This window comes from Chiloscyllium plagiosum, unplaced genomic scaffold (assembly GCF_037043375.1).
Source record: "Chiloscyllium plagiosum isolate Xiang-an unplaced genomic scaffold, Cpla_swu_hap1 HiC_scaffold_14, whole genome shotgun sequence".
NCBI lineage: Eukaryota > Metazoa > Chordata > Chondrichthyes > Orectolobiformes > Hemiscylliidae > Chiloscyllium > Chiloscyllium plagiosum.
This window is the reverse complement of record NW_028270152.1, coordinates 35,278,875-35,302,742: the sequence shown is the minus strand read 5'-3', so window position 1 is coordinate 35,302,742 and position 23,868 is coordinate 35,278,875. Positions and strand designations below refer to the sequence as shown.

At 43.2% G+C, this 23,868-nt stretch overlaps 1 protein-coding gene across 13 annotated transcripts in view; it reads right to left on the bottom strand.

Moving 5' to 3' along the window:
• LOC122559001 (voltage-dependent L-type calcium channel subunit alpha-1D-like) overlaps window positions 1–23,868 on the bottom strand; it is a 672,668-nt gene that overhangs the window by 388,032 nt on the left and 260,768 nt on the right. For all 13 annotated transcript variants that reach the window (XM_087994295.1, XM_087994294.1, XM_043708069.2 and 10 more), the window contains exon 4: window positions 15,107–15,246. In XM_087994295.1, the coding sequence (XP_087850421.1) occupies window positions 15,107–15,246 (140 nt within the window). The remainder of the gene's footprint in view (window positions 1–15,106; window positions 15,247–23,868) is intronic.

The following is a 23,868-nucleotide window of genomic DNA, read 5'->3' as shown; positions in this document are numbered from 1 at the left end:
AATTTCTCTTCTCGCAATATCGCTTGTAGTAAACAGTTTGTCAATTTCACCCGATCCGTGCTTGTGTGGTCTCTGGTCAACTGGGTAATTTCTCCAACAATTTTCGAAGTCGACTCAACTCAAATATTTCTGATGATTCATGGAGAATGAATCAGAGCAAAAACACACAGTCGAAGTCGTTGCAATTTATCGTGCTAATGCGATACCTGGGCCTGCCGGTGTCGCAGAGCTTTTTGATGTAGGGAGGAATTGAGGGGAGGATCACTCACAAATCACGATCCACTAACAAGTGCTCCCTCCAGTTATTTTTCATGTACATTAGTGTTGAAAATATAAATTCACAGAGATATGTTGTTGCAAACAGCAAGATTTTTCCAGTGCGAGCAGCAGCGAAGGTAAGACCGTTTGGTTTTAAAAGAGCTTACCGGTAGCGGGCAGCGGTGTTTTATTTCTCTCTCTTCACAGAAAGAGCGGGAGCACCAGGGGGAAGTGACGACGACCAGAGGGGCAGCCGAGACCCAGAAGCAGTTAGTGTAAGCTTACCTGGGTAGGTTTTTTCCCCCTTTAAAAGCGCGAAGGAGAGGAAGTAGTAACTCCAAAGATGGCAGATAGATGGGTGACAGTGAGGGGGACTGGGAGGAAGCAGCCAGTGCAGGGACCCCCTGCGGCCATTCCCCTCAAGAACAAGTATACCGTTTTGGATACTTGTGGGGGGGATGACTTACCAGGGGTAAGTAACGGGGCTCAGGTCTCTGGCACGGAGCCTGTCCCCGTTACTCAGAAGGGAAGGGTGAAGAAGAGCAGAGCAGTAGTAATTGGGGACTCGATAGTTAGGGGCACAGATAGGCGGTTTTGTGGGAACGAGAGAGACTCACGATTGGTATGTTGCCTCCCAGGTGCAAGGGTACGTGATGTCTCTGATCGTGTTTTCCGGGTCCTGGAGGGGGAGGGGGAGCAGCCCGAAGTCGTGGTCCATATTGGCACCAACGACATAGGTAGGAGGAGTGCCGAGGATGTTAGACAGACTTTCAGGGAGCTAGGTTGGAAGCTCAGAGTTAGAACGAACAGAGTTGTTGTCTCTGGTTTGTTACCCGTGCCACGTGATAGAGATTCGAGGAATAGGGAAAGAGAACACTTAAATGCGTGGCTACAGGGATGGTGCAGGAGGGAGGGATTCCGGTTTTTGGATAACTGGGGTTCTTTCTGGGGACGGTGGGACCTCTATAAACAGGATGGTCTACACCTGAACCTGAGGGGCACCAGTATCCTTGGGGGGGAGGTTTACTAGTGCTCTTGGGGGGGGTTTAAACTAACTCTGCAGGGGCATGGGAACCCAGATTGTAGCTTCAGGGTGCAGGGCCTGGAGTGTAGGGAGGTTAGGAACATGGCATCAATTTCCAAGGAGGGTGTCTGTAAACAGGAAAGTGGCTTGAAGTGTGTATACTTCAATGCAAGAAGTATACGAAATAAGGTAGGTGAACTTGCAGCGTGGGTTGGTACCTGGGACTTCGATGTTGTGGCTATTACGGAGACATGGCTAGAACAGGGACAGGATTGGCTGTTGCAGGTTCCAGGATTTAAATGTTTTAGTAGGGTCAGAGGTGGGGGTAAAAGAGGGGGAGGTGTGGCATTGCTTGTCAAAGATAGTATTACAGTGGTGGAAAGGACGATGGATGAGGACTTGCCATCTGAGGTAGTTTGGGCTGAGGTTCGGAATAGGAAAGGTGAGGTCACCCTGTTAGGAGTCTTTTACAGGCCTCCCAATAGTCCTAGAAACGTAGAAGAAAGGATAGGGAAGGTGATTCAGGAGATGAGTGACAGTAATAGGGTGGTGGTTATGGGGGACTTTAACTTTCCTGATATTGATTGGGAAAGCTATAGCTCAAGTTCGTTAGATGGGTCAGTGTTTGTTCAATGTGTGCAGGAGAGTTTCCTGACACAATATGTAGACAGGCCAACAAGAGGTGAGGCCATACTGGATTTGGTTCTGGGTAACGAACTAGGCCAGGTGTTAGAATTAGAGGTAGGTGAGCACTTTGGGGATAGTGACCATAATTCGGTGATTTTTACTCTCGTGATGGAGAGGGATAAGTGTGTACTACAGGGCAAGAGTTATAGCTGGGGTCAGGGAAATTATGATGCGGTGAGGCATGACTTAGGATGTGTGGCTTGGAAAAGTAGACTCCAAGGCAAGAGTGTAAATGATATGTGGAGCTTGTTCAAGGAGCAACTATTGAGTGTCCTTGATAATTATGTACCTGTCAGGCAGGGAGGAAAGGGTCGTGCGAGGGAGCCGTGGTTTAATAAGGAATTGGAATCCCTTGTTAAATGGAAGAGGGCGGCCTATCTCAAGATGAGACGTGAAGGTTCAATTGGGGCGATTGAGAGTTATAGGGTAGCCAGGAAGGACCTGAAGAGAGAGCTAAGAGCAGCAAGGAGGGGACATGAAAGGTCCTTAGTCGGTAGGATTAGGGAAAACCCTAAGGCTTTCTATAGGTATGTTAGGAATAAAAGAATGACTAGGGTAGGAATAGGTCCAGTCAAGGATAGTAGTGGGAAGTTGCGTGTGGAGGCGGAAGAGATTGGGGAGACACTGAATGAATACTTTTCTTCAGTATTTACTCAGGAACAGGGCATTGTCGTCGATGTGAATACTGAGTCACAAATAAGTAGAATGGATGGCTTTGAGGTATGTAGAGAAGAGGTGTTGGAAATCCTGGAAAAGGTGAAAATAGATAAGTCCCCTGGGCCTGATGGCATTTATCCTAGGATTCTCTGGGAAGCAAGGGAGGAGATTGCAGAGCCATTGGCCTTGATTTTTATGTCCTCTTTGTCTACAGGAGTAGTGCCAGAAGACTGGAGGATAGCAAATGTGGTTCCCTTGTTCAAAAAGGGGAGTAGGGATAACCCTAGAAACTATAGGCCGGTGAGTCTCACTTCTGTTGTGGGCAAAGTCTTAGAGAGAATTGTAAGGGATAGGATTTATGCACATCTGGATAGGAATAATGTGATCAAGGATAGTCAGCATGGTTTTGTGAAGGGCAGGTCGTGCCTCACAAACCTTATTGAATTCTTTGAAAAGGTGACGAAGGAGGTTGATGAGGGGAAAGCGGTAGATGTGGTATATATGGATTTTAGTAAGGCGTTTGATAAGGTTCCCCATGGTAGGCTACTGCAGAAAATACGGAGATATGGCATTGAGGGTGAGTTGGAGGTTTGGATTAGGAATTGGCTGGATGGAAGAAGACAGAGGGTAGTAGTTGATGGCAAAGTTTCTTCATGGAGTGCCGTCACTAGCGGTGTTCCGCAAGGATCTGTTTTGGGACCATTGCTGTTTGTCATTTTTATAAATGACCTGGAAGAGGGGTTAGAAGGTTGGGTGAGCAAGTTTGCGGATGATACGAAAGTCGGAGGAGTTGTTGACAGTGAGGAAGGATGTGGCAGGTTACAGCAGGATATAGAGAAGCTGCAGAGCTGGGCAGAAAGGTGGCAAATGGAATTCAATGTAGCTAAATGTGAGGTGATTCACTTTGGGAAGAATAACAAAAAGATGAGGTACTGGGCTAATGGTCGGATACTTGGTAGTGTGGATGAGCAGAGGGATCTTGGTGTCCATGTACACAGATCTCTGAAAGTTGCCACCCAGGTAAATAGTGCGGTGAGGAAGGCATATGGCGTACTGGCTTTTATTGGTAGAGGAATTGAGTTCCGGAGTCCTGAGGTCATGATGCAGTTGTATAAAACTCTGGTGCGGCCGCATCTGGAATATTGTGTGCAGTTTTGGTCGCCATACTATAGGAAGGATGTGGAGGCACTGGAACGGGTGCAGAGGAGGTTTACCAGGATGTTGCCTGGTATGGAAGGAAGATCGTATGAGGATAGACTGAGACACTTGGGGCTGTTTTCATTAGAGAAAAGAAGGTTTAGGGGTGACTTGATTGAGGTGTACAAGATGATTAGGGGGTTAGATAGGGTTGACAGTGTGAACCTTTTCCCGCGTATGGAGTCGGGTATTACAAGGGGGCATAGCTTTAAATTAAGGGGGGGTAGATATAGGACTGAAGTTAGGGGTAGGTTCTTCACTCAGCGAGTCGTAAGTTCATGGAATGCCCTGCCAGCAGCAGTGGTGGACTCTCCCTCTTTATGGGCATTTAAGCGGGCATTGGATAGGTATATGGAGGATAGTGGGTTAGTATAGGTTAGGTGGGCTTGGATCGGCGCAACATCGAGGGCCAAAGGGCCTGTACTGCGCTGTATTCTTCTATGTTCTATGTTCTAAGAGTACAGCAACAACATTGTCAGAGATCATCATATATTCATATTGTGCATTTAGCCAAAACATGTACAAAGACACCTCTCCAAACTTCAGCTTCATTGTGTGATCTTTTTGAGCTCTGCATATATCTCTTTTTCTTTCAACAACAGATATTGTGATGAGTCAGAAGACAGTAAACTGAATAGGTCATATAATGAGTCATAGTAATCCACGTTTGTCAAGGGGAAGTATAATTCAAACTTCTCTTTGTTTTCCATTAAGTTGATAATGGTCAGCGAAAATATTTCTTCACTTGTCAACATGATTCAGTAGCTCCTTAAAAAATTCTCCTAAATGTAGTTACCAACAACATATTGAACACTGATATAAGCAGAAATTGCCTGCAGCTACTCAGTGGCCATGTCAACGTGCAAAACAAACTTCCCATTAGTAGCTAATGTCTCTTGCAGCACCTCCTCAATATCAGATAATGTTGTCAATTCACCATTTAAATGTGTTATCAGACTCAAATTTTGTCAATCTTCTTTTTACAGCATTAGCTCTGAGCATCAGGTCTACGGTTTCTTTAACATGCAGACACGAGTAATGTTTCAGCAAAGGCTTGGGGCTTCTTTGACTTTCATACAAGCTCAGCTACCACATATCTTGCCTTTTGAGCTTCATCTGATACCTACATCCTCTCCATCAGACATTGAATATGCTTGATGTTTTGTTCTCTCAAGTTCTTTCAATACTGAATGTGTTTGTTCACAAGAGTTGGATGTTTCATCTGTAAATGGTGTCTTACTTGGTACCATCACGTTTTGCCAACTCCTCTGTACTGATGAGATATTCAGGTAAGGGGCAAGCAACATCTCCTGTTCATGAAAAAGCTCAGCGAGCTCTCATTATGCTGTCTCTGAACACTTCTTGCTTTTTTCTTTAGGGTTCAAATGTTTTCTCAACTGAATTCACAGGGGAGTTATTTTTTTTGACAGGAAGCTTACATATTTCTTCTTAGAATAAAAGACATAGATCACCGGCTTAAGTAATAAAATTCGGGGGGGGATCCAAGATGGCGGCGACCCAGTAAGACTGAGTCTATAGTGCTCCTCCCAAGATTTGGGCACAGTGGGTCACCTACCCCCTACCAAGCTCACCAAATCATTTATAATAGTTTTGTAATTTAATTAGTTGTGTAATATTACATTTAAACAATTTAATCCTAAGTTAAAATGACTAAAGGGAAGGGAGCCTGCAGCTCTCAGCAAGCAGGAACCCCTCCCCCATCCTCTCCAGCTGCAGCAGAGTCGTCCACAGCCGCCCCGGGGGACTTACCAACAGTAACAAGCCTTGCAGAAATGCTTTCCAAGCTTGACTCGAAGATCGATGCTTTTATTGTCGAATCCAGAAATCGTTGGGAGTCGCTCTCGGCCGCGCTGCAGAAGCACGACCGAGAGATTGAAGAAATTCAACGCCGAGTCGGAGGGGCGGAGCTAAAGGCCGTGACCTCCGAGACAACCGCTCAATCGGCCGTGGATCAGGTCAGGACTCTCGAGCAGCGAGTCCGGACCTTGGAAAATCATATTGACGACCTCGATAATCGAGGTCGCCGAAAAAATATTCATTTGCTGGACCTTCCCGAACGGGAAGAGGAAGGCCAGCTTACAGCATTCCTGGAGCAGTGGCTGCCACAACTTTTAAATCTGCAAGCTGGATCAGGCCAGGTAAGGGTGGAATGGGCCTACCGGGTCGCAATACGCGGGCCCGGCTCGAACCAGCGCCCACGCCCAGTCCTGTTCCGGCTGCAGAGCTACAGGGAGAGGCAGATACTCCTAGAAGCCTCTAGAAATCTCGGAAAAGACCCCCAAGCTACGGTCTACAAAGGATCCAAGATCATGCTATTTCAGGACTTTTCCCCGGCTCTGGTTCGAAAGAGGAAGGCATTCGACGAGGTGAAGAAGCGTTTAAGGGACTTAAATGTTCAGTACTCCTTACGCTACCCAGCGATGTTACGCTTTAACCATGAAGGATCCGTATATAACTTTGGATCACCAGAAAAGGCTAAGGAATTCTTGGACTCTCTTAGATAAACTGTAGGACATAATGGATGTTGGTCTGCCTTTTCCCCCCCCCCGCTTTGGTTTATATCCCCTCCCCTTTTTTTTCTTTCTCTTACCTTACTGCTTAATATTATCATGGGGGGTGGTATTAACATTACCAAATATACCCAGGTGTTGGTATGGGTGGGGGTGGGGTGCTCACTGTTAACTCTAGCTTTGTATTATATTTGAATTCTCCTCATTTTATTGAGGAGTGCCTGGGTCAAGGGTGGGGCATTGGTTGGGAGAGGATATGAGGGACTTTTGGAGAGGAAGTGACGCCCCCTGGGAACAAGGGGGAAAGTCTCCACTTAGATACGTTTTATATTTTTTTTATTTAGAAATAGTTTTTACTGTATTGTTGTGGGTGTATTAAAGAGGCTTTATTTTTGTAAATTTTACATGTTCCACGCTCGGGATGTTCTGGATAGGGTTCCCCCTCCCGAGAGGTCTCGGATTGGCCCAGAGGATTATGGTTGATCAGTCGGTTAAGTGGTGCACCTGGAATGTCAAGGGGAGTAATTCGCCACTCAAAAGGAAGAAAATATTATCAAATCTTAAGAAGGAAAGAGTTGATATAGCTCTCCTACAGGAGACACACCTGTCAGATAAAGAACACTTGAAATTACGACAGGGCGGATTTGATCAGGCCTTTTTTTCTTCTTTTAGCTCAAAAAGCAGGGGAGTTGTTATTCTTGTTCGGAAGAATTTCCCTTTCAAAATCCTAAAGCAGATAAAAGACGAATCTGGACGATATATCTTGATTAAAGCCCTCATAAATGGAGAGGAATATGGGATTTCAAATTTGTACTGCTTCCCGGCACACCCCTTTAAATTTATAACGGAAGCCTTTTCAAAATTGATGGCTTTTGATGCCCGTCATATAATTATAGGGGGAGACTTTAATTGTATTATGGATCCGGAAATAGACAGGATTCCCAAGAGTACTGCAGGAGTATCTCCCAGATCTAGACAATTGATGGATCTGAACAAAGAATTAGGATTAGTAGATGTATGGAGATGTCTTCATCCACAGGGTAGAGATTTTTCTTTCTACTCTAATCCACATAAATGTCATACCAGAATTGATATGTTTTTTGCCCCCTCGATTTTTTTAAATTCCATATCATCCTGTAAAATAGGTAGTATAGCAATTTCTGACCACGCTGCTGTATATATGGAAACTAAGGTGAGGAACAATGGGACATCCCCTCAGCATTGGCGTATGGACCCCTTCTTAATGAAAGATAGTAAATTTGTAAAGTACTTCTCTCAAGAATTTAAAACTTTTTTAGAAATTAATTCAGGTACAGCTAGCAACCCGTCAATGATGTGGGAGACCATCAAAGCTTACACGCGAGGCTTGATCATCTCCTACTCAGCGACCCAGAAGAAATTAAAGGGAGAACAACAGCGTCTGCTTGAAGCCTGCTTAAAAGTGGCTGAAACAGCATACACTGATAGACCTTCTATTATTAAATTGCAAAGGATTACAGCTCTTAGGACAGCTCTAAACACTACACTTACTCAAACGGCTAAGAGGGAAATATTATTTGCAAAGCAAAGGTAATATGAATATGGCGACAAACCAGGTAGATATTAGCATTTCTTGCAAAGAAAAAAAAGGCCCCCCAGACTATTATGTCTATCAAGGAAAGTACGGGTATTTTGACTCATGATCATAAAAAGATTAATGCGACCTTTAGAGAATTCTATTCTGAGTTATATAAATCAAGGATTGTGAAGATAGGACGAAGAGGATGCAGTCATTTTTTAAAAATTTGACTTTTCCAGACCTAACTCCGGAACAAGTATCGGTCCTAAATGCTCCTCTTACACCCCCAAGAAATAGTTGATGCAATTAGGCACCTTCAAAATGGTAAGGCGCTGGGCCCAGATGGCTTTCAAGCTGAATTCTATAAAGAATTTACAGAAATACTGGCTGGTCCACTTATGGACATGTATAACTATGCATATAGTCAGGGCTGTCTCCCGCCTTCGCTGAAAGAGGCAAATATCTCTCTTATCCTTAAAAAAGGAAAGGACCCAGAAGATTGTACATCATACAGACCAATATCCTTGCTAAATGTAGATTTTAAAATCCTCTCTAAAACGTTAGCACTGAGACTAGAAAGGATACTGCCACATATTATAAAGGAGGATCAGACGGGGTTTATTAAGGGCCGTAGATCATCCAATAACGTTAGAAGGGCTCTGAATATGATTCAAGCTTGTCATCAGGGAAAGATACCAGGAGTAGTGGTTTCATTAGACGCGGAAAAGGCATTTGATAGGGTCGAATGGTCATATTTGTTTTACACATTGGAGAGGTTTGGCGTTGGACAGGTGTTTACCAAATGGGTCTCAACATTGTATAGTGATCCCAAAGCAGTTGTGGTTACCAATGGATTAGGCTCGGATAGCTTCAGTGTGGGTAGGGGCTGCCGTCAGGGATGTCCCCTCTCGCCATTGTTATTCACGCTAATAATTGAACCACTAGCAGAAGCTATACGAGCTGATCCTAATATAGTGGCCCCAAGGATTGGTACAGGTAAACATAAAATTACCCTTTATGCAGATGATGTTCTTCTATTCCTCAGTAACCCTTTGATGTCCATACCTCGCTTAATCCAAGTTATTAATACATTTAGTGCATTCTCAGGCTATAAAATTAATTTTTCAAAATCGGAGGCTATGCCAATGGGTGGCCTTGCTGTGATACCCCGCTTAGCGGACGGTTCCCTTTTTCCCTTTCGCTGGTCCCTGGAGGGTTTCTTATATTTAGGCATTTTTATTACTCCAGTATTTGGTCAGTTGTATAAGGCTAATTTTGTGTATTTATTGGAAAGGATAAGGCAGGACCTCCAGCGATGGGGAGACCTGCCAATTTCCTGGTTGGGTAGAATAGCATTAATCAAAATGAATATCCTGCCCCGTCTCCTATATCCTATGAGAATGCTTCCGGTGATGCTGCCGAGGACGGCTTTATGTAAATTATACGGCTGGCTGAGTTCCTTTATCTATAATCATAGGCGGCCCCTCATTAAGCTGAAGAAGCTCCAGCTTCCACAGGCAAGGGGTCGATTGGACTTCCCAGATTTTAGGAAATATCAGTTAAGTTCCCTATTAAGTTACATAGCTGATTGGGTCTTGTCTGATCCACAATCAATCTGGTTGGACATCGAGGCTTCTCAAGTAAAATACACACTTATTAACCTTTTATTCTCAGACAAGAGGAAAATCATTATAGATCACTGTAAAAACCCTATAATACTAAATACAATCAAGGCTTGGAATATAATGCGGCAAAATGAGGGTAATTCACATAAAACATTCCCCTATGCACCGATAGTGGGAGCATGGGGATTCCAACCGGGGTTAACAGATGCCACTTTTAAACTCTGGAGATCCAGGGGTATCTCATGTCTCGGGGATTTATTTAAAGATGGGGTCCTGATGTCTTTCGGACAGCTGCGTCAGAAATTCGGATTACCCAATGGAGACCTCTTTCGATACTTCCAAATTCGAGATTATATACAGAAGAAGACTACGTTATTAGATAGTCTTTATAAATCAGATAGAGAATGTAGTGTCCTACGACCAGTGGGGGTATCTTCCGTCAGTAATATTTATCATTTACTACATGATGAAGTATCGGGAGATATGGATAATCTGCTTAAAACATGGGATCAGGATCTGGGACTAGAAATCTCTATAGAAACGTGGAATGATATCTGGGAAAATGCTAGAAGAATTACTATTTGTAACAGAACTCAGGCTATCCAGCTGAAGATACTTCATAGGGCCCATATAGCACCGGTTCGATTGGCAAAATTTAAGGCAGGAGCATCTCCAATGTGTCCTAAATGCAAAATAGAGGTGGGCACTCTTGTACATTGCCTATGGACCTGTCATAAGATCCGTAGATATTGGACTAAAGTAGCAAGTACCCTGACAGAAATTTTAGGAACGGAAATAAAAGTGGACCCCGTATCTCTCCTCTTGGGCTTTTCGAACTTTCCCTCCCTGGACACGTACGGGAAGAGACTATTTTCTATTCTTTCTTTCTGTGCAAGGAAAAATATTTTGGTGAACTGGGTGGCTGAGGGCCCCCCTGGACTTTCAAATTGGCACAGACTAATTATGGAATGTGTTCCCCTTGACTTCCTCACAAATATGGTGCACCAAAAGACCGAATTATTTTATAAAATATGGCAGCCCTTTTTGAATTACATAAATACAGATATTTCGGCTATCCTAACAAGGGCTTTTATTTAATTGAGACTACAAACCTGGCTGGTCCGCTGCCCCTCGGGGGAGGAATCCCGCACGAATACGGGTTTTATTATATCTGATGCTAACACATCCCGAGCATGTAAGAGACTTAAATATACACCCTGGTTAGTTGTAGGTTAGATTAGTAGATAGTTGAGTTTTGTTTGTTTTTTTTTCTTTTCGGTTTTTTGTTGTTTTTTTTTTGTTTTTTGTCAAATTTTGGCTATTGTATATTTGAGCTAATTGTATATCAATGTTTATATCTGAGAGTTTTGTTTATTTTTGTAAACTTGTAAAAATGTTAAATTTCTAATAAAAATATCTATTTAAAGAAATAAAATTCCAAAAATATTCAGTTTAAAATCTGTGACAACGAGGAAACGAGTCAAGGGAGGCAGGCAAGCTAGTTCAAAATCTGTTTCAATTGCATGCCTCTTTACTGTGCATGTGCAGTTTCTTCCCATACTGAAAACATGTTATGCGTCCATTGCATGTGCTCGTACCAAATGTGCAAGGTAGGCTGCAGAAACCAACAATAATGGACACCGAAGCTCCAGAGGAAAGCATCATTGATTGCTCTTCTTGAAATAGAACAGTACAGGTCCTTCAGCCTACAATGTCGGGCCCAGCATTTATCTTAATCTAAGATCAATCTAACCTACACACCCCTCAATTTATGGCCAGCAATGTGCTTGTCTAGCAGTCACTTAAATGTCCCGAATGTCTCTGACTCTACTACCACCACTGGCAGTGTATTCCACACACCCACCACTCTCTGCGTAAAGAACCTACCCCTGACAACTCCCTATACCTTCCTTCAATCACATTAAAATTATGAACCTTCATGACAGCCATTTCTGCCCTGGCAAAAGTTTCTGGCTATCTATTCTATCTATGCCTATTGTACACCCCTATTAGTAGTCACCTCTCTTCCTCCTTCTCTCCAGTGAGAAAAGCCCTAGCTCATTCAACCTCTCTTCATAAGACAAGCCCTTCAATCCAGACAGGATCCTGGTAAATCTCCTCTGCACCCTCTCTGAAGCATCCACATCCTTCCTATAATGAGGTGACCAGAACTGGAGACAATATTCCAAGTGTGGTCTAACCAGACAAAACCTCGCAGCTCTTTGTGGGCGGCACGGTGGCACAGTGGTTAGCACTGCTGCCTCACAGCGCCTGAGACCCGGGTTCAATTCCCACCTCAGGCGACTGACTGTGTGGAGTTTGCACGTTCTCCCAGTGTCTGTGTGGGTTTCCTCCGGGTGCTCCGGTTTCCTCCCACAGTCCAAAGATGTGCAGGGTAGGTGAATTGGCCATGCTAAATTGCCCATTGTGTTAGGTAAGGGGTAAATGTAGGGGTATAGGTGGGTTGCGCTTCGGCGGGTCAATGTGGACTTGTTGGGCCGAAGGGCCTATTTCCACACTGTAATGTAATCTAATCTTAAACTTAATCCCCCTGTTAATGAAAGCCAAAACACCATATGTTTGAAAACTGAAAATTGTGTTGAAAACGCTACCAGTTTTAGCCAAACCAGATTTTGTGAAACCATTCAAACTGGCTGATGATGCTAGAAAAATCACCTTCAGCAGACACCTTACTGGAAAATACCAAGATGGGAATCAAATGCTTGTCAACTATTTTTCAAAGGTATGGAATTGCATGTCAGCAAACATATTAAACTTGTGAAGGATGTGAAAGTATTTTTCTGTACTTTTGTAGACTGAAATAGGAAAATAAGTGGAATTGCGGAAGGATTATTGCATGGTTTGAAAGCAAGTAATCTGATGCTCACTATTAGCATCATTTACATAGATGCTAGTTTAAGAAGTAGTAGAAGAAGGGGTACAGATGAGCTGCAGCACAGGTGTGTACAATGGCGCTTCAGCTGCAACAAGTACCTGATTGATAACTGGTCACTAGTGCACTGAGCAATGCTATCAGCTACCAAAAACTATTTGATTCATTCTCGGGTTTCTGTAAAGTTTGGGGCTCTGAACAAGAGAGGGAGAAGTTATCAGATCTTCACCAGCTCTGTTCTCTGTAGTAAAAGTCATTTTAAGCCTGAAAACCAATTTCTTTTTCCTTCAGCAGTTGCAGTAAATTATGACTTTTTATTAAAAAGACAACGACATTCTAGAAGTGTAAACCAGCCACTCTATGCCTGCTGAAACCAGTGGAAGTATCGAGAGAAGAAAGACTAAAAAGCAGCATTCTGATCAACTCAAGGACCATCTGAGCAGCTCCTTATGAACAGAGACCACCAAACTCTTTTCCCAGTTTTCTCTCTGTTCATAATATCAATTTTTTGTCAGTATCTGTGGATGTAAGGGGGAGCATAGAAGCAAGTAAGAATTTTAACTGGTATAATTGTATGCTGACAGTTCATATTTGTTTATCTGTAGCTACATTTTATTTCTTTGCAATAATTAGTCATTCTTGTTAAATACAGATGCCTGGTCCATACTTTCAGTCAACCTGCAAATGAATGTCAAGCAAATTGGAGAATACTGCATACTTTTTAAAAATCTTTAACTTTTGTCTTGACTTTGGGAATAATGGGGCTTGCATTCCATCATGCTATCCCAACGATGTATAATAAACAATTGAGAAGAAAACATTGAGTCATAAGTTGACTCTACATCATTTTGAAATATGCATCACCAACAATGTGAAAGAAGCCGTTATTTATATGTACCACAATTTCACGGAAAAGTCTTGAAATGAGAACTTAAAATTATTTCATTAGAGTTGAAAAAATAAAATGTCATTATGGATGTTTTATAAAGGGCATATATGAAGGACACCAAGTGATGTGGTACTGATGGACTTAAGTAAAATATGGGTGCTCTGTCACACAATGAATGTTTAATGCCAATATGTTACGAATACTAATATGATATAGAAATAGTGTTATTGTAATTTTTAAAGGGCAATGAAAATGCCTCTTATAGATATGTTTTCATTGTTCTTTGGGGAAGATGTGAGGTAAGTTTAGTGATCTATATATGAATAAATATAATTTATTTTCAAGTTTGAATTTTGAATGAGTGGTATGTGGGTTTAATGACTAACTCATCAGTATTTCTGGAATCACAATTTTTTTTTAAACCAGTGCATCTGCGAGAGAAGGACAGAATGTATTAGAGTGTGAGGGCATGATTTCTTTGTGTGTGGGTGGTGGGTATATGGGTGTGGGGGGTTATAATGTTTTGGAAGAGTTTTATGAGTGAACAGGGGAAACATGGAAGAGCATTTGCTTGCTATCAGTTGAGAAGAATCAGGATTTAGGGAAAAAACCCATAGCTCGGAAATGTTTTAGTTTCAGTTCACAGACGTCCTGTTCGGAGTGAGTTATATGAAATAGTTTCTTCTCGACAATTGAAAGTTTACACCTGTTAGTAAATAGGTCATCACAATGCAAGCAATTTAGTTTGAAAGCTCCTGACCAGAAGTGTTCAGATAGAAACTAGAGGAGTCATCTGCAGCTGAGCAAATCTAAGCACAGGTGTGTGAATAATCAAGAAAGGGGCTAACAAATTCTCAAGAGTGTGAATTGGAAAAAAAATGTAAAGTTAAAACTATAGCTTTGAAGGAGAAGCAAATTCTCTCTGATATTCAAGTGCTGCAATGTTATGAGGATGGGATACAGTATTATTACTGTGTTTCAAATCTTTCATGTTGTGTGATATGTAAATAGCTTGGTTTACTCTATTGTACTTATTATAAATTTCTGTTTTCCTGTTAAAACAAATACTTGTAGCATTGAATGTTTGTATTTCAGGGTCAGGCTACTCAATTTCAAAAAAAAAATCTATCAAGCCAGATTTCAGTCTGATATTTGGCTTGTTCAGTAGAGACATCAGCTGAAATCATAACATTTTGTTGCTCATTCAACTTCCTTTCCTCATTCAAAACTTATCCTTCGGATTTTCTGTGTTCAGCCACCCAAAAATAGTTGCCTATCAAGTCACAAACAATCGCAATTTAAAATATGGAAAGCAACACTTTAGTAATGATGAGGAAACATATCATTTGATCGTCACTCTTCAGCTACTTGGAGGCTACCTCAGAACTGGGATCTGTATGTGGTGTGATACTGGTCACAAACCTGCAATCTTGCTCCACACTATCAACCACGCCAAGTGGAAAATAAGTTTCTCAAAAGTAAATAATGTGAGTGACATAAACTTTAAATCATAAGTTTAGGAGATTGCTTTGTACTATATGGGCCAATGACAGCAAAAGTATTAAAACTCCTTTATATTTTTCACTGAAGTGAAGAAACTTATGAAGAAATGTAACCAACAGCGGAATTTCCAAGCCATGTACCTAGTATCTAAATTTTGTGATTTCTATGCTAATCCACCCACCGTGCATTTCATAACCTCCTGAATTGTAATGCAGGTTATTTAAATAAGTCCAAAGAAGTTAAAATGGTTAGTTACATTGGATTGCATTAAATGTTAGACTTACCCCACAATTACTATTACAAAATCCATCAAGTTCCATCCATTTCTTACATAAGCATTGGGGTGTAACAGCAGTCCATATGCAATAATCTTCAAAAATGTTTCAATTGTAAAAATTATAAGGAAGGCATATTCCACTGTTTCCTGAAAGACATAAGAAAATGTACATTTTAGGTTATATTTGTCACTTGGTTCATACTGTGAAAGACAAATTTTAAAACAAATTAGATTTTAAAATAAAGCACTGCTATCTGAGATCAAATACAGCATGAAGGGCATTACTTTTAGGTGTCATGAGCAACCCATTCACACATGGACGCTGTGAGGACAAATAATATCACACACATATATAATGGTAAAGATTAACTTGGAACAGTCACTGAGCACAGCAGGAATTTTGTCACTGGGGTCACATTTTTTTGAGTTTGAATACTCCAATCACTTTCTCAGATCTACATTTATATATGCTGCAGTTTGCCTTAATCCTATGCAATGCTACCAGGCATCACATTGACCATCACCAGCCAGCTTGGCTGTCAAAACTTCAGAGTCTTTTCCCATTATGTTGCGACACTGAGCCACAGGACAGTTGGCCAAATATTCAGGTTGTATTGACATGTTGAGCTTTGCTTTCTGCATTTGTAAGCACTGTATTAGATAAATGTATAAGATAATCAGCAATCCATTTTTCTTTCCTCGCAGAAAATAACATCAGCGCCTCCTTCCACCGCTTTTGGATTCACTAAGATTTATCGAATATACTTGTTTCTGGTTCAAAACTGTGGAGCCAAGTTTGAACATCAGAAGTAATGCCCCTTCACTAGAATTTGCTATGCTTGTACAGAAAGAACAAAAACCCTGCAGAAGCAAAACCCACACTTCCTTTGACCAACAATACTCTGTCTCAAGGAGAAGAATCATCTCTGGATACAAGATTTAGACAAATTAATCAAGCACAAGTTTCATTTGATATACACATCATAGCTTTTTGCTAAAATGTCTTCAAACACATTCATACTTTCAAGGCAAAAACGCTTTTTAGACACAGATAACAGCTGGAACTGGTTAACAATGGTGTCTTCATAAAACATGAATTTTCAAGGACAATTTGACTTTTAAGCTGCTTTGATTTTATTATCCTCATATTTGCAGCTGGGAGTCATGTGTGCCATAATGCACATATCAGAAATTTGTTAACTGTTCATGATTTTCTGAAGGCTTATTTTTCCCTGCTGGAAGTACAAAGTTAGAAAATAATCCCTAAACTTAACTTGGCTTAATAGACATGCTCATCTCTAATCAATCTTGGTTCGATCATTCCAGACCTGCAGCAGATACATGACAGATAGATTTTAACTCAGTGGAATTTTCAGGTAGAAAGCTTTTCTAACAAGATGGTTGTGCAGATTCAATAGGTAGCAGGAAACACTGGCAAATTTAACTACTGAACTTCATTTAACTATTGCTAACACACTTCATCCACAGCTGGGAGAGAAGGTAATGAAAAACAGCTGCAGGTAGGAGATAACCACATGTGACTCTTACGTGATTTTGAGAGTGATGCTGATAAGTCCAAGACCATGTCCCAAAACATGGGGGACAGTGGAACAATCCTGCTTCTTGTGTCCCCAGAAAGGAAATATTCACCTAACCTGGTGAAGCTCTTAATTCTTTCTGCTCGTGGCCAACTTTTCAACCAGGCAGGAAATCTGCAGGGGATTCTGCCATAGGACTCCTAATGGACTAACTGAAGACTGCTTTGAATAAATTTCTAAAGTTTCTGCATGCTTTATTGGGTGCTTCATCCCAACCCTTGATCCTTGGAGTGAATATTAGAAATGACAATAAAATTTGTATTTGAATGACAGATAACTCACTAATTTTACCTGTCTTTCTACCCAGTTTATATGAAGTAAAATGTCTGGAATGTAAAGGATCAAGGTGACTTAAGAGTCTTAAAGACACCAAAAAATTAACAATCACAGAAAACAAAGTCAACAGTTAAAAGTGACAGAATGCCTTACAATTAACTTACTGATTTGCAATGGATAAATAGTACAAGAGTAAAAGAAGGATTAAGAGTAGGAGAATCTTGAGCTGAAGAATTGGAGGAAGCTACTAGTACAGCTAAATTTCAGCCAGATTGTCCATGGTAATCTCATACAACTACAATTCTCATAAACAATACAAGAAGCTTGACACTATTCAAAGCAAACTTGATCAGAACCTCATTAAAACATTCAACAGCTACTCACTCTGGTGTACAATAACAGTTGTTTTCACCATCTACAAAATTCACTGCAGCAACTTGCAAAGGCTTCTTCAATACCACTGTCTAGCCATAGACAAGGATAAGCAATGAAGAAACATGGAAACAACTGCAAATTGCTCTTCAGATCACTTGTCATCTGCTTGGAATTATATCACTAATCCTTTAGTGCGACTGAATCAAAATCCTGGAATACATTTCCTAACAGCAATGTTGACTACAATCATTCAAGAAGGTAGCTTGTCTGCACCTTCACATGGGCAATTAGGGATGGGAACAAATGCTGGCTTTTCAAGGAATACTCACAGAAATGAAGGATTTTTAAAACTAAAAAGCACAAATACAAACATTTCAATCATGACAGACTCACCACAGAAATATGAATTAATTGGACAAAATATACTTTTCTCAATCTTGTTCTGCTCCATATAAATGATGTGTGGTTTCAACTGTTCAGTGTCTTTAAATTGTTGAGACATTGATTAACATCACTAAACATATTTAATTACGAAATTTGATTGAGATCCTTTTTATAGAGTAACATCTGTACATGCATATATTTTGTAATAAACAAATATAGGACACTTTTTCTATTCCACTTCAATTATTTCTTCTACAGCGATTCATGCTTCATCTAAAATTATGTAATTGAAATTAAATCTATGTGGAAAATTATGTTGAATTTGTAGAAATTCATCCAATTCTCTCTCATTGATAACTGAAGTTAGAAATGTTTCAACAATATAATCTGTTATGGTTTCAGAGCATCAATGCTGCAAACTGATGGAAAGCAAAAATACTCTTGCAACTTGTGCATCTACCTGTAACTCAGCTTCTACGGTTAAATTGAATGCTGAAGCATACTTAGAATACATTACAATTTCTTTCAAAGCCTTATATGAACTGCAAAAAAGTAATCACACTAACCTAAATGCAAACTCATTCTCTTCAGTGGTTGAGATCATCTGCTTTGTGATATAAAGACTATATCTGTTTGTTTTTCTATATTTCTGAATAGAGAGGAAAGGACTGTCTTAAAAACAAAAAATTGTGGAAGTGATTGTTGACCTTTTAAAAACACGTTACCAGTTTATTGTGCGGTGTAATGATTGGAATGAGGCCAGGTGGATTTCATTCAGTATGAGATCCCTGATTAGCCCAGGTTAATGGCCCCAGTCAGTGAGTCTGGCTGACAGATATAAAAAGGAGTCTCAGAGATTCTCACTACTCTAACGACCGGCTCTGAGTGAGCTGGTCAGAGTCCATGTACTGTTACATGCAAATAAAGTTGAAAATCACATGACATCAGGTTATACAGCAACAGGTTTATTTGAAAATAAAGCTTTCGGAGTTCTGCCCCTTCATCAGGTACTCGTGGGGAAGGATATATAGGACACAGAATTTATAAGTAAAAGATCAAAGTGTCATTCAACTGATGCGACTTATTGGACAAACCTAGATAGCTGTTAAGTTTTTAATCACTTAGAATGGGGATGCAGGTTTCAATTAATTAATATGTAAATCCTAGAATTTGTTTCAAGTCATTGCCCCAAGATAACTTAAGGTTTTATCAGTATATAAAATAAAGTAACATCTCAGCTCAGACAATGCATTAAACATGTGGGGGAAGAGTCTGTTTGTCTCCTAACCTGGAGTCAGACTAGCTTTACTCCCTCAGTAGGAATTAATAAAGTGTCACATGGACTGACTGCCAACAGATTGTGTGCTTTTTGAACAAAATAGAATGTATCTGCAAATGCAAATTTACCCTTTAGACTGACGTGTATGTATGCACGTGTGTGTGTGTGTGAGATGGGGGGGGGGGGGCAGGTGAGGGTGAGGGAGAGGAAAAGTATTTGTATATGTGTAGGAGGGAGAGAGAGTGAGAGACACTGTGTGTGAGGGAGAGAGATAGAGTGTGTATGTAAGGGAGAGAGTGTGTGTGTGGGAGAGCGTGCATGTGAGTGGGAGAGTGTGTGTGACAAGGTGTACGTTTGTGCTTGAGAGAGTGTGTGTGTGTGTGTGTGTGTGTGTGAGAAAGAGTGTGTGTGTGCACTTGAGAGCGCGTGTGTGTGAGTGTGACAGAGTATATGCCTGTGAGAGGGTGTACACAATAAACAAATATAGGACACTTTTTCTATTGTAAGAGAGACTGTGTGTGTATGAGATAGGGTCTGTGTGCGTGAATGTGTGCGCATATGTGTGCATGTGTGCAGGGATCACCTGTAGTATGACGTGAATCCAACATCCTGGTAGAGGCTGTCCTCATGGGTACCGAACTTGGCTATCAGCCTCTGCTCAGCGATTCTACGTTATTGCATATCCTGAAGTCTGCCTTGGAGTATGTTTTTCCAAAAATCTGAGACCGAATGTCCTTGACTGTTGAAGTGTTCCCCCACTGGGAGGGAACATCCCTGTCTGGCAATTGTTGTGCAGTGTCCATTCATCCGTTGTCGGAGCATTTGCATCAAGGCAGACTTTGGATATGCAACAACGCAGAGTCACTGAACAAAGGCTGATAGCCAAGTTCGGTAACCGTGAGGACAGACTCAAATAGGTTCTTGGGTTCATGTCACACTACAGGTGACCCGACCATACACTCACCGACACACACATTCTCTTACTCTCTCTCTCTCTATCACACACACATACATGCACAGACTCTCTCTCCCACACACATAGACTCTCTCTTGCTCACACACACTCTCGCTCACATACACACACACTTGCTCACACACACACACATATCCTCTCTCTCCCTCACACACAGTCCCTCTCTTCCTCTCACACACTCTCCCTCATACACACCCAAATCCTCTCTCTTCCTCAGTCCCTCTTCTTCCTCACACACACTGTCCCTCATACACACACTCTCTCCTCACTCACACACACACTCTCTCTCTCTCCCCCTCACACACATTCTCTGCCTTACAAAATCTTACTCTCCCTCTCACACAACCACACATTCTCTCCCTTACACACATACACAAACACTCTCCTTCACATACACACACACTCTCTCTCTCCTTCATACACACACACACTCCTTCTCTCTCCTTCACACACACTCTCTCCCTCACACACACTTTCCCTCTCTCTTCCTCTCACTCACTCTCGCTCAGACACACGCAGACTCCCTCTCTCTCCCTCACACACACACTCTCCCATACACACACACACACTCCTTGTCTTGCTCACACACACACACCCTCTCACACTCACTCTCTCTCCTCTCTCGCTCATTCTCTCACACTCTCACACTCTCTCGCTCGTTCTCTCACACACTCTCTCCCTCTCACACACTCTCACACACACTCTCCCTCTCACACATTCTCACACACTCTCTCCCTCTCACACATTCTCACACACTCTCTCCCTCTCAAACATTCTCACACACTCTCTCCCTCTCGCACACTCTCTCCCTCTCGCACATTCTCGCACACTCTCTCCCTCTCGCACATTCTCGCACACTCTCTCCCTCTCGCACATTCTCGCATACTCTCTCCCTCTCGCACACTCTCTCCCTCTCGCACATTCTCGCACACTCTCTCCCTCTCGCACATTCTCGCATACTCTCTCCCTCTCGCACACTCTCTCCCTCTCGCACACTCTCTCCCTCACACACACTCTCCCTCTCATACATTCTCACACACTCTCTCCCTCTCACACATTCTCACACACTCTCTCCCTCTCACACATTCTCACACACTCTCTCCCTCTCACACACTCTCTCCCTCACACACACTCCCTCCCTCTCACACACTCTCTCCCTCACACACACTCTCTCCCTCACACACATTCTCACACTCTCTCCCTCTCACACATTCTCACACACTCTCTCCCTCTCACACATTCTCACACACTCTCTCCCTCTCACACATTCTCTCCCTCTCACCCTCTCACACACTCTCACCCTCTCACACACTCTCTCCCTCTCACACACTCTCTCCCTCTCACACACTCTCTCCCTCTCACACACTCTCTCCCTCTCTCACACTCTCTCCCTCTCACACACTCTGTCCCTCTCTCACACTCTCTCCCTCTCACACTCTCTCTCCCTCTCTCACACTCTCTCCCTCTCTCACACTCTCTTCCTCTCACACATTCTCACACACTCTCTCCCTCGCACACATTCTCACACACTCTCTCCCTCTCACACACTCTCTCCCTCTCACACATTCTCACACACTCTTCCCTCTCACACATTCTCACACACTCTCTCCCTCTCACACATTCTCACACACTGTCTCCCTCTCACACATTCTCACACACTCTCTCCCTCTCACGCATTCTCACACACTCTCTCATTCTCACACACTCTCTCATTCTCACACATTCTGACACACTCTCTCCCTCTCACACATTCTCACACACTCTCTCCCTCTCACACACTCTCTCCCTCTCACACATTCTCACACACTCTCTCCCTCTCACACACTCTCTCCCTCTCACACATTCTCACACACTCTCTCCCTCTCACACACTCTCTCCCTCTCACACACTCTCTCCCTCGCACACATTCTCCCACACACTCTCCCTCGCACACATTCTCCCACACTCTCTCCCTCGCACACATTCTCACACACACTCTCCCTCTCACACATTCTCACACTCTCTCCCTCGCGCACTCTCTCCCTCGCACACACTCTCTCCCTCGCACACTCTCTCCCACTCACACACTCTCTCCCTCTCACACATTCTCACACTCTCTCCCTCGCACACATTGTCTCACACTCTCTCCCTCGCACACATTCTCACACACTCTCTCCCTCGCACACACTCTCTCCCTCGCACACACTCTCTCCCTCGCACACACTCTCACACTCTCTCTCCCTCGCACACACACTCTCCCTCGCACACACACTCTCCCTCGCACACATTCCCACATACTCTCTCCCTCGCACACATTCTCACTCACTCTCTCCCTCGCACACATTCTGACACACTCTCTCCCTCGCACTCACTCTCTCCCTCGCACACATTCTCACTCACTCTCTCCCTCGCACACATTCTCACTCACTCCCTCCCTCGCACACATTCTCTCACTCACTCCTCCCTCGCACACATTCTCTCACTCACTCTCTCCCTCGCACACATTCTCTCACTCACTCTCTCCCTCGCACACATTCTCTCACACACTCTCTCCCTCACACACACTCTCTCCCTCTCACACACTCTCTCCCTCGCACACACTCTCACACTCTCTCCCTCGCACACACTCTCACACTCTCTCCCTCGCACACATTCTCACACTCTCTCCCTCGCACACATTCTCACACACTCTCTCCCTCGCACACATTCTCACACACTCTCTCCCTCGCACACACTCTCTCCCTCGCACATACTCTCTCCCTCGCACACTCTCTCCCTCTCACACACTCTCTCCCTCTCACACACTCTCTCCCTCGCGCACACTCTCTCCCTCGCACACATTCTCACACACTCTCTCCCTTGCACTCACTCTCTCCCTCGCACACATTCTCACACACTCTCTCCCTTGCACTCACTCTCTCCCTCGCACACACTCTCTCCCTCGCACACATTCTCACTCCTTCCCTCGCACACATTCTCACTCACTCTCTCCCTCGCACACATTCTCTCACTCACTCTCTCCCTCACACACATTCTCTCACTCACTCTCTCCCTCGCACACATTCTCTCACTCACTCTCTCCCTCGCACACATTCTCTTACTCACTTTCTCCCTCGCACACATTCTCTCACTCACTCTCTCCCTTGCACACATTCTCTCACACACTCTCTCCCTCGCACACACTCTCACACACTCTCTCCCTCGCACACATTCTCACACACTCTCTCCCTCGCACATACTCTCTCCCTCGCACACACTCTCTCCCTCTCACACACTCTCTCCCTCGCGCACACTCTCTCCCTCGCGCACACTCTCTCCCTCGCACACATTCTCACACACTCTCTCCCTTGCACTCACTCTCTCCCTCGCACACACTCTCTCCCTCGCACACATTCTCACTCACTCCCTCCCTCGCATACATTCTCACTCACTCTCTCCCTCGCACACATTCTCTCACTCACTCTCTCCCTCGCACACATTCTCTCACTCACTCTCTCCCTCGCACACATTCTCTCACTCACTCTCTCCCTCGCACACATTCTCTCACTCACTCTCTCCCTCGCACACATTCTCTCACTCACTTTCTCCCTCGCACACATTCTCTCACTCACTCTCTCCCTCGCACACATTCTCTCACACACTCTCTCCCTCGCACACACTCTCTCCCTCGCACACATTCTCACACACACTCTCCCTCGCACACATTCTCACACACTCTCTCCCTCGCACACACTCTCTCCCTCGCACACACTCTCTCCCTCGCACACACTCTCACACTCTCTCCCTCGCACACATTCTCACACACTCTCTCCCTCGCACACACTCTCTCCCTCGCACACACTCTCTCCCTCGCACACACTCTCTCCCTCGCACACACTCTCTCCCTCGCACACATTCTCACACAC